This window comes from Gorilla gorilla, chromosome 9 (assembly GCF_029281585.2).
Source record: "Gorilla gorilla gorilla isolate KB3781 chromosome 9, NHGRI_mGorGor1-v2.1_pri, whole genome shotgun sequence".
NCBI lineage: Eukaryota > Metazoa > Chordata > Mammalia > Primates > Hominidae > Gorilla > Gorilla gorilla.
The window spans coordinates 11,350,129-11,360,205 of NC_073233.2; the positions used below are offsets into that span (position 1 = coordinate 11,350,129).

The 10,077-nt window shown below is 35.8% G+C and overlaps 1 protein-coding gene across 1 annotated transcript in view; it reads left to right on the top strand.

Annotated features, from left to right (window-relative positions):
* MMP26 (matrix metallopeptidase 26) overlaps nt 1–3,540 on the top strand; it is a 275,769-nt gene extending 272,229 nt beyond the window's left edge. The window contains exons 4-8 of the mRNA XM_004050531.5: nt 761–981; nt 1,711–1,859; nt 2,483–2,608; nt 3,077–3,238; nt 3,325–3,540. Of these exons, the coding sequence (XP_004050579.4) occupies nt 761–981; nt 1,711–1,859; nt 2,483–2,608; nt 3,077–3,238; nt 3,325–3,353 (687 nt within the window). The 3' untranslated portion in view covers nt 3,354–3,540. The remainder of the gene's footprint in view (nt 1–760; nt 982–1,710; nt 1,860–2,482; nt 2,609–3,076; nt 3,239–3,324) is intronic.
* Nucleotides 3,541–10,077: the final 6,537 nt, after the last annotated feature.

A 10,077-nucleotide genomic window follows, 5' to 3' on the forward strand; every position in this document is an offset into this window, starting at 1 on the left:
CCTCTTAGTGCCCAGCTCAGCTGATAATAAAACAAAGGCATAAAAATGCAGTCATATAATTTAAAAAAAACAGTCAATAGGTTGACATCAAGTACTCATAAGAACTGTGGAATAATAGATCAAGCTGTATCAGACATGAGCATTGCCCTTAAAGTATTTTGAGTCCAGCTAGCGTTCAAATATAGACAGAGAAAGCCTAATTACAATACAATGTGCTTTTTTTGTATTTAGAAGTTTACATTTAATACACTAGACTGGCAGAAAAATCAGTGGAGACAAGGAATAGGTAAACAACGGGCCCTTTAAAAGTAGCTTAATGAAATGGAAGTAAATGCAAATGAAATGGGGAATGCAGAACCAGCCAAATTTTATGTCCTGGAGTGATTGATTCTATCCTGATTAAGAAAACCTCCATCAGTCAGAAAGACCAGAGGCCATCCTCCCCGGGCAATTCCCAGGTAATATCTTCCTGTCGTTTATACTTGGGTTTCTCCATCCTAAAACTTGGAAGCTTTTTCTTTTAAAAAAATGTTATAGTTTATCCAGGTTATTTTTATTCTGTCACCTCTCCTTCATATCATTTCACTGTGGCATAAAGAATCAGGGATGGCTGCCATCATCTGACTGAGAACAGGAGACTTAGGAAGGCCAGACTAAGTACCGTCCTTCTGAGACCCTCAAAGAAGGCTATGCCCAGGGTAACTGATATATGGGTCTTCCCTATTGACTCTTAGTACTCATCATTCTTGATCTGATTCAGGGCTATTTCCATCAATTTTTCCTGACCAAGAAGGAGTCGCCACTCCTTACCCAGGAGACACAAACACAGCTCCTGCAACAATTCCATCGGAATGGGACAGACCTACTTGACATGCAGATGCATGCTCTGCTACACCAGCCCCACTGTGGGGTGCCTGATGGGTCCGACACCTCCATCTCGCCAGGAAGATGCAAGTGGAATAAGCACACTCTAACTTACAGGTGCTTGTTACTAAGGCCTAGAGGATAATGTGTGGGGTGATGACCTCAAAGGGCTTTCTACCAGGTCTCTCCTGGAGGTACCTCTACTCTCTTCTGCTTTCATTGGCAGCCCGCTCAAAGCCCAAAATCTCCCTCAGAGAAGGTAATACTACCAGATCCTTTTCTAGCTTCCTCTAACCATCTCTTTAGAAAGTAGAGAGCATAAACACTATCCTTTCCCTTTGTTAAATCTTTTCTTTTTAATTTTAATGCGTGAGTGTGTGGATGGTTCTAAGGTACAATTTTGAAAACTTAATTTCTGCCTAGGTTACTCTTTCTGTTGGGGATTCTAAATATACTTGAGATATCTAAAGCAAGCAGTACTAAATTATGTAGAATGCTATACATTTTAATTTATGTAGAATGCTGTACATTTAATTTAGTTTAATTTTGTTCACATTGTTTTATTTACTTATTTTTCCCCAACCACCAGATAGGACTGTCATTCTTACACTTTAGCTGACCTAAGAATAATCTGGGATATTGTTAAAATTCTTAGAAATCTATATTGGCATGTTTAATTCCTTAAGTTTCTGATTTAATTAGTCTGAAATTAGCTCAACTTTATAAATAACCAAAATGAGTCCTAAAACTATTAAATGATTCTCCCCAAAGTAGAATTATTCATGTTTAGAGCTAGGATAATTCCCATTCCTCTGAACTATTTCATTTAGAGATTGCTTTCCTCAGGATTATCAATTACCCACATGATATGAAGCCATCCACAGTGAAAGACAGTATATATAATGCAGTTTCCATCTGGAGCAATGTGACCCCTTTGATATTCCAGCAAGTGCAGAATGAAGATGCAGACATCAAGATTTCTTTCTGGCAGTGGGGTAAGAAATTGACATAGGAAGAAGGATATGTATATGCCCTGTGTAAAGGACAAAGGGTTTCCATCCTTAAACAAAAACCTAGCCCCCCATTAAAGTTTCTGAGAAAAAAAGTCTGACAAAATCCTACTGCAAAGCAAATCCTGTAATAGGGAAGACATTTTTAGTAAAATGAAGCAATAAGTAAAGAAGAGGTGTTGGCTGCCGTGTGAATATGGTGGGGGTACTGCACATTTTCCTTCCAAAAAGACGATGCATAGCTCCCAAATCTATTGAAATGCTATTCAAAGTTGAACCAACTTACTCATAAAAACTTTCAGAGTTTAAATTCTCTTTCCCTTTTCCCCTACCATTTTGAAAAGAGGTTATCATTATTATTGTTGTCTAACTTGTAAGCTTTACTCAGTGTCTGCCATGTGTCTGTCTTTCTTTTTACCCTAGATAAGAGAGTAGCAAGATTTGGGGCCCCACCTTATTTCTCTGCATAGATAATGCCTTAGCCCTCTCACATCCCCCAGTGGTAGACTGTTGCACAGTATCCTAAGTCTCTGAGGCTTACTTAAGACTATTCTGGCCTTTGTTTCTACCTCCACCCTCATTGTGATCATAGCTTCTGTCGTCCACAGCCCATGAAGATGGTTGGCCCTTTGATGGGCCAGGTGGTATCTTAGGCCATGCCTTTTTACCAAATTCTGGAAATCCTGGAGTTGTCCATTTTGACAAGAATGAACACTGGTCAGCTTCAGACACTGGTAAATGCCTTGTTTGGTGGGATTGCTAGAACTCTCTGGGAACCTGGGGTTCAGTGTTGATGGTTTCCATTTAGGGATCCAGAGTGGTCAGGGTGAGGTGGAAGATTTGGCTGAGGAATCAGGTCTTCTTTATAAGTGAGGAGATGTGGGATCATTTCTGAACACAGATGATCCCATAATAAACACATTGTCAGATTGTGTTTTTTTCTCCTTATCTCTTTGCTTCTATTTGCCAGTCCCTCTTTCTTTCCATGTGTCTTTTTCACTTCAAGTTTATCTGTCCAAATATCTTGCCATTCTGTTTTCTACTTACTTTCTTTCCCTCCTTGCCTACCTTTTCCTTTACCCTGTAACATTTGCCCTTTCCTCGTTTTCTGTTCTCTCCTTTTTCTTTGTCCTATTTCACACACTTTCAGCATTCCCTATGCATAGTTAATTTTATCTTTTTTTTTTTCTACAATTTTTCAGGATATAATCTGTTCTTGGTTGCAACTCATGAGATTGGGCATTCTTTGGGCCTGCAGCACTCTGGGAATCGGAGCTCCATAATGTACCCCACTTACTGGTATCACGACCCTAGAACCTTCCAGCTCAGTGCCGATGATATCCAAAGGATCCAGCATTTGTATGGTCTGTGCTGCTTAAGGAAGAGAAGGGAGATCTGGGCAGGAAAATTTCACCTGAAATTTACTGTTTTTTTTTTTCTGTTTCCATAGGAGAAAAATGTTCATCTGACATGTCTTAATGTTAGCACAGAGGACTTATTCAACCTGTCCTTTCAGGGAGTTTATTGGAGGATCAAAGAACTGAAAGCACTAAAGCAGCCTTGGGGACTGCTAGGATGAAGCCCTAAAGAATGCAACCTAGTCAGGTTAGCTGAACCGACACTCAAAACACTACTGAGTCACAATAAAGATTGTTTTAAAGAGTAATATTTTGTCCTCATAATTTGATATGTCTCAGCATTTGCTATGTTCAACCACCGTGATCAGAACAAGAAAGAAGTGTACACAACAGTGGAGAACTCTGGCAGAGATGGCCACGGGACTGCAAGAAAAGAAAGCATAAGATTAGGAATAGACTTTTGCATTTTACTACACAGGTAGAGTTTAAGGAATGTTATTTTCTATGCTGTATTGAACATGCCAGTTATGGAGACCAATTGGTTTAATGGCTCATCTAGTTATTAGCTATGAAACTTTGGTTAAGTCAATTAACTTAAACAAAGTTAAGTTCAGGGCAGCTGAATCAACACTCAATTCCTAACAAGTCCTTTGCATCTCAAACTCTCCCTTTGTGTTTGCTTCTGGAGAACCTAACCTCTGAAGTTGACTATTTGAAAAGCCAATGAAACTGTCAATCTACTGTGACACTAGTAGTATAAAAAAGAAAATGCATATCAAAACAACATGAGTAATGAGAAAAGCAGATACTGTGTGACTACTGCAGACCTTGAAAAATTATGAAAGTACTTAGTGAATAACTTATAACCAATAAATACCAAAATGTATATCCAAACTACGTATTCCTAGATAAATACGATTTATAAAAATTGGTAAAAGAATAAGTAGAAGATCTAAATGGTCCTATAAATGTTGGATAATGTAATCCTTAATTGCATCTCTCCACAACTAGTTTTAAAACTGACAAAGAGAAAAACTGAATTGTCCGTAAGGATTAACTAGAAAACCTATAATTAAAACTACCCTGGGATGGCCATTTAATTAAAAAAAACATACCAGCATATGCAAAATCTTCCCGGGGAGAAGAGAAAGAATATTTCTTCAGGTATTTTGGAGCTTTGTGTAATCTCAATCTCATAACAAAACATGACAAAGACATTACAGTAAGGAAAATTTCAGGCCGTGCTTACTGATGAACATCGATGTCAAAATCCTAAACGAAATATTTGCAAACCAAATCTGGCAATAAATAAAGAAAAGAAAATGGCATTCCAAACTTGAGTTTATTCCAGAAAGACAAGTTGATATTTGAAAATCAATCAATATAATTAATCACATTAACATGATATTAAAGAAAAATAATATGTATCATAAAAGCATGAATTTCAATAAACCCAAAATAACTTTATGAAATTCAGCATCTATTTTTGACAAAATCCCTTATCACATGAACAATAGAAGATGACAACATTCTCGGATAAAAGCAGGTACAAAAAATCTTAGCAAACATACTTAATGGTAAAATGTTGTTAACCACACCTGTGATATCTGCAAAAAGAAAAGAAAACAATTTTTATCCCTTCTCCCCAAAATGCACTGGAGATCTTATCCAATGCAACAAAGCAATAAATATAGAAAAAGATAATGAAGATTTTAAATAAGAGAAAAAGAAGCTGACATTACTTGTGGAGGTGTGATTTGGTGCAAAATAAGGCCTTAGAGAATACAGATCACTTACTAAAAATAAAAAATAAGTTCAGCTTCTCTGAAGAAAGAAAAATTAACTTTATTTTTAGGTAACAGTCCCAAATATTTAGAAAAAATTAATCATGCTACTTACATTAGCACAATTGAATGCCAAATATGTGAGAATAAACCTAGTGTAAAATATGTAATCTCCAAACAGACAAGCATAAAATAATATTGAGAAAAAATAAAGACCTTAATTAATTGAAGTTCCTGTTCTTGGATTAGTTATCTTATATTCTAAACATGTAAATTCTCCCCAAATCGATCTACAGATTCAATACATTCTCAGTAGTAGTCTCAATGTATATCTTGGTAGAAATGGATAATCTGTTTCCAAAATTTATAAATAAATGCAAAGAGGTAGGATAGCCAATATGCAAAGAAAAAAAATGTGTTGGGAGATGATGCTTCGTACCAAGCACTGAGGAAGCAGCAAGGAACTGGATAGTAGCGTTTGCCTTTAAAGTGCTTAGTATGCCTTCTTGAACCCTGTTGCTTAATAAATGCTTATGAAGCACATGACTAATAAATAACCCTGTTCAGTGAAATGTGGTAAACATCTTATAATGGAAAGACTTATCACTGCACTTCATCATCATTGTTCTGTACAATGCCCCTAGTTAAAGCCGAAATTTCAGTATTCTTCTGGATCACAGTAATTATCATAAATTTACTTTCTTACACTCATTTGAGAAAACTATTAGAGAACTAAGAATGGTGGATGAAAACAGGGATGCATTTCTACTATTTTCAGTATTATGATCATATGCTCTTGCCATACCTGTGGTTAAGGGCTTTTTATGTCCATTTCATCTCTGGGGATCCAGCAGACTCTGACACCAATCCCTAATTTTCTTTGCCAGGAGACACCAGGAGTATTTATAGAGATGGTGGAAGCATTCAAGCCTCACCACTCACAGAGTCGAAGGTTTTCAAAACCTGAGGTTCATAGAGACTTAAAATTGTAGCATCTTTAATCAGTACAGGTTTGATTTTCAGGTAGAGATGGGAAGTTTTCTCAGGTGAGAGATAAACTTAACCCACAGACACACAAAGAGAAATTAGAAGAAAGAAACAGCCAATCAAAGGGACCGGAAAAAATAGAGGATTACATGCTGAAAAGACACAAATTTAGATAAAAACAAAATATAAAAAAATGGCAGCAGGAAGGAGACTAGAAAAGATAGTAAAGATAATTTGACACATAAAATGAGATAAAGAGAGAAAAAGCCACAGACATAGGAACAGAAAGAAAATATGACTTTAACTACAGTGAAGAAAAGTTTAGTCAGAGAAAGACAAAATGGAATTGTGGATCATTTGAGAAATGGGCTACTGATTGCAAATTAACTAGGCATATTGATTCAATTGCCTTATGTTTAAATTTCAGGTAAGTGTTAATTTTTAAATTATAAATAGTTGGTAGATTTTAGCACATTTTGTATGTGGATATAGTTTGCTAAAGAGAGTAAAATTATGAGAAAGATGATGTACCATTTATGCTAAAGGAAAAAGAATTATTCTCATCTGTGAAAAAATTAAATTTATTACAGTATTGTAATGTCTTGTTCCAATTATTTTCAGCGATTTTAAGATAAGCGATAAGCTGATTAGCAGAGAATAGGTTTTGATGCTAGAGAGGCTGTAAAAAAATGGTCTTATCTTCAGTAGTTCTCCCTTAATTACCTGGAATAGGTGAATGTGTGACATAAGCCTATTCATGCCTCTGCCCTTTGAAACAGTCTTGTTATTACTCCCAGTTCTTTTCTATTATTTCTCTTTCGACCTCAGTGTGATTAAGTTGTACTAAAATCAACAAAGAACCACAAAGAATCATTGTCAGTGACCTAGAAATAGAGTCAAAAGAAAATGAATAGAGAAAAGACAATAAATGTATTTTAAAAAGTGAAAGACATGACAGATGTGGCCGTGAGAGGATAAGAAAGGGAAAGTACACACAGAAATAGAAACTGGAAAGGGGCTTAGGGGGCCCGGGTAGTGGAGGAAATGTGGAAAAGTAGCTCAAAGCATACAAACTTGCAGTTATGTAGGAAGAATAACTCTAGAGATCTAATATACAGCATGACCACAGTTCATAATATTGTAGAATGGGAACTCTTTTCAGGTGAGGGATAAATCAATGAGATAAAGCAGTGAGTTAATAATATTGTAGAAATGGGGACTCTTTTTAAGTGAGGGATAAGCCAATATGAGCAAGAATTAAAACCACAGAAATTGTATACTGAAAATTTGTCAAGAGAATAGAGCTTAGGTGTTCTTAGCATACACATGCACGTGTGTGCACGCACACACACACACACAGGCACATAGTAATGACCATTTCACTATGTATATGTCTATGTATATGCATATATATATATATAAACATCATTCTGTACACCTTAAATATACACAGTTAAAAATTAATAGGGATTACAAACAGAAATATTCCTGCCTGTCCTAACCTTAAATCTATTGGCCAGTCTACAACTGAAGTTTTCTAAACATCGAAATCTGCACATAGGGGACTTGCACATAAAGCAGGGAGAAAGAGAATTCTAAAGAGTAGTGATCCACTTTGTTCTTTGCATTCTATGTGAGAATTTAAGAAAATATGATTTATTTCAGGACTGAAAGAATTAAAGGAGAAAACATGGAATATTTTCCTGGCATGGGGTAAAATAAACTTCTCCACTGTGGCCACAGTTCTTTCTTTTTCTTTTTTTCTCTTTCTTTCTTTCTTTCTTTTTCTTTCTTTTCCTTCCTTCCTTCCTTTCTTTTCTTTCTTTCTTTCTTTTTTTCTTTCTTTCTTTCTTTCTTTCTTTCTTTCTTTCTTTCTTTCTTTCTTTCATTTCTCTCTCTGTTTCTTTCTTTCTCTCCTCCCTCTCTCTCACTCTATGTGTGTGTGTGTTATTTTTATTTTGATGTTAATACCTGTATCATTTTTATGAGCTCAACTGTACAACAGGAGGTCAAAAAATTTTTCTGAGTGAGGAGGAAGAAAAAATAAAGTCAGCTAGTGATATGGAAGACTGGAGAGAAAAATGTTGCTTAGGGGTGAAGAAAAATAAATCCTCTAAACACATACTCTGCTGGGTGTGAAGAATTTGATGGGTAGCTGACTGCTTTATTTAAGACGAGGGTCTCAGATGAAAGCTTCATTCAGATTGCCTAGGCTAGAGAAGAGTACCAGGTTAGGTTCTGACTCATAGAAGATGGAGGATTCCTGTACTTGGGTAAAAGTAGAAAAAGAGACAAATCCTTCTCATTACATGGAGAAGAGGGCTTTGTGCTTTCTTTTGTTCCTCAGATACAGATTCTAAATCAAGTCCTCTTTGGAATTCTAAGTTGTGCCATCTAAGAACTTTCAGTCTTCACGGTATGAAACTGAGATAAGAATCAGTCAAAGGATTTTTAAAATAAAGCTTTTTATTAAATATAATGGAGATAATAAAAAGAAACAGCTAGCTAGCTGGAGCCTTGTGATACGAGTTTGAGACCACATTTGGAAATATTTTTACTCTAGGATGAGGCTAAGTCTTATCTTAATCTTTCCAAAGGTCAGAGACTAAGGGTCCAGAAGGAGGGTTGAGGGAATTGCTGAGATGTTGCTACACAGAGATGTTGCTGAAGTCTATGAGGCCCAGACTCTAAGGGACAAGGTAAGTAAATAATTTTTTCAGGGGCAGTTAATGGAACTAGACAGGGTTAAAATAAAGACCTAGGTAGCAGAAGGGGCAGATAGTCTCATAATGCTCAGCTGCTGTACCAAGTGCCATCAACACAGTATGATACAGCAAGGGCAACACTGGTTCAGCACAGGCAAGGTGGCTATCACAATAAAAATTGCTGAGGGAAAGTAAAGCCAGATGTTAATATCATATTTTGAAACACTCAGAAGAGCTTGGTTGTTTCTAAGAGGCACTGATAGTGAATATTTAAGGCCTAAATTCTGGATTGTCATGAGTTCACAGAAGTAGGTGCAAGTGGGTCAGAAAATTAAGAACCACTTAATATTTTGATTGATGATCTTTTAAAAATGATATTAAAAGCATCATTTGGAAAGAGAAATCAATCAATCAAAAAAATGAATAGAAATAAAGTGGAAAAGTACCTGTTTTACTGAAAACGTGTAATAGATAACTGTTAAATGCATTGTTCTCATTTTGTGGAAGAGCAGAAAGGGAAATGTCCTTAATGGACTTTCGTAGTTATATTGTGATGTTATGGCCTAAAGATTTATTTTCAAACTATTTAAACTCTTATCTCACAAGCACACACACACACACACGCATATACACTGACACACTATATATATAGTTTTTTTACCGTGAATTTTTTTTTAGGTCAGGAATAGTTGCTGTACTAAACAGCTCAAAACTGTGTTGGTTAAATAGCAGCTCCATAAAGCATGCTGGGATTATGGATTGTGGTATTATGGATTCTGTTTCTTATGTTCATGCTCTCTTTTCATATAGGGGTATTTATCTTGTATTATTAAAATATTAAATATTTAAAATGTTTAAATATTATAAATCTTTAAATAAAAATGCAGCTGAATAGAAATTATGTTGAACCCATGGGATCAATTCGATTGTCATGAATGAAAAGATAGCCTAGAAGCAATAACTGATTAACTCAAGAACATTGGCCTGAAGCTCATACAAATCCACCGACATTCACTCTGACTTTTCTCTACTTTCATCTTTATAATAATTAGTAAAAGTTCTTTTTTCTCTATTCTCACGTTGCTTAAATTCTTTAGTGTGTTTGATGCAAATCCAACGTATTTCTTGCCATAGATGACCATATTTGTGTAGTCCACATTTTTGTTCCAGAATTTGTACTCCTTAATATTGGGAAATGTTTTTTACATAGGGCCGACAAGAGATACCGGCTTCCTTCCTCTGTGAGGTTAGAGGAAAGATGTATTTTTGTCCTGATTCCATTATTTGTACTCAAAAGAGATAACTTTGAGGGATCAGGAAGGAAGACACAAACCATTCCTCACTATTTGCTGAATTACTCAAAGTCACT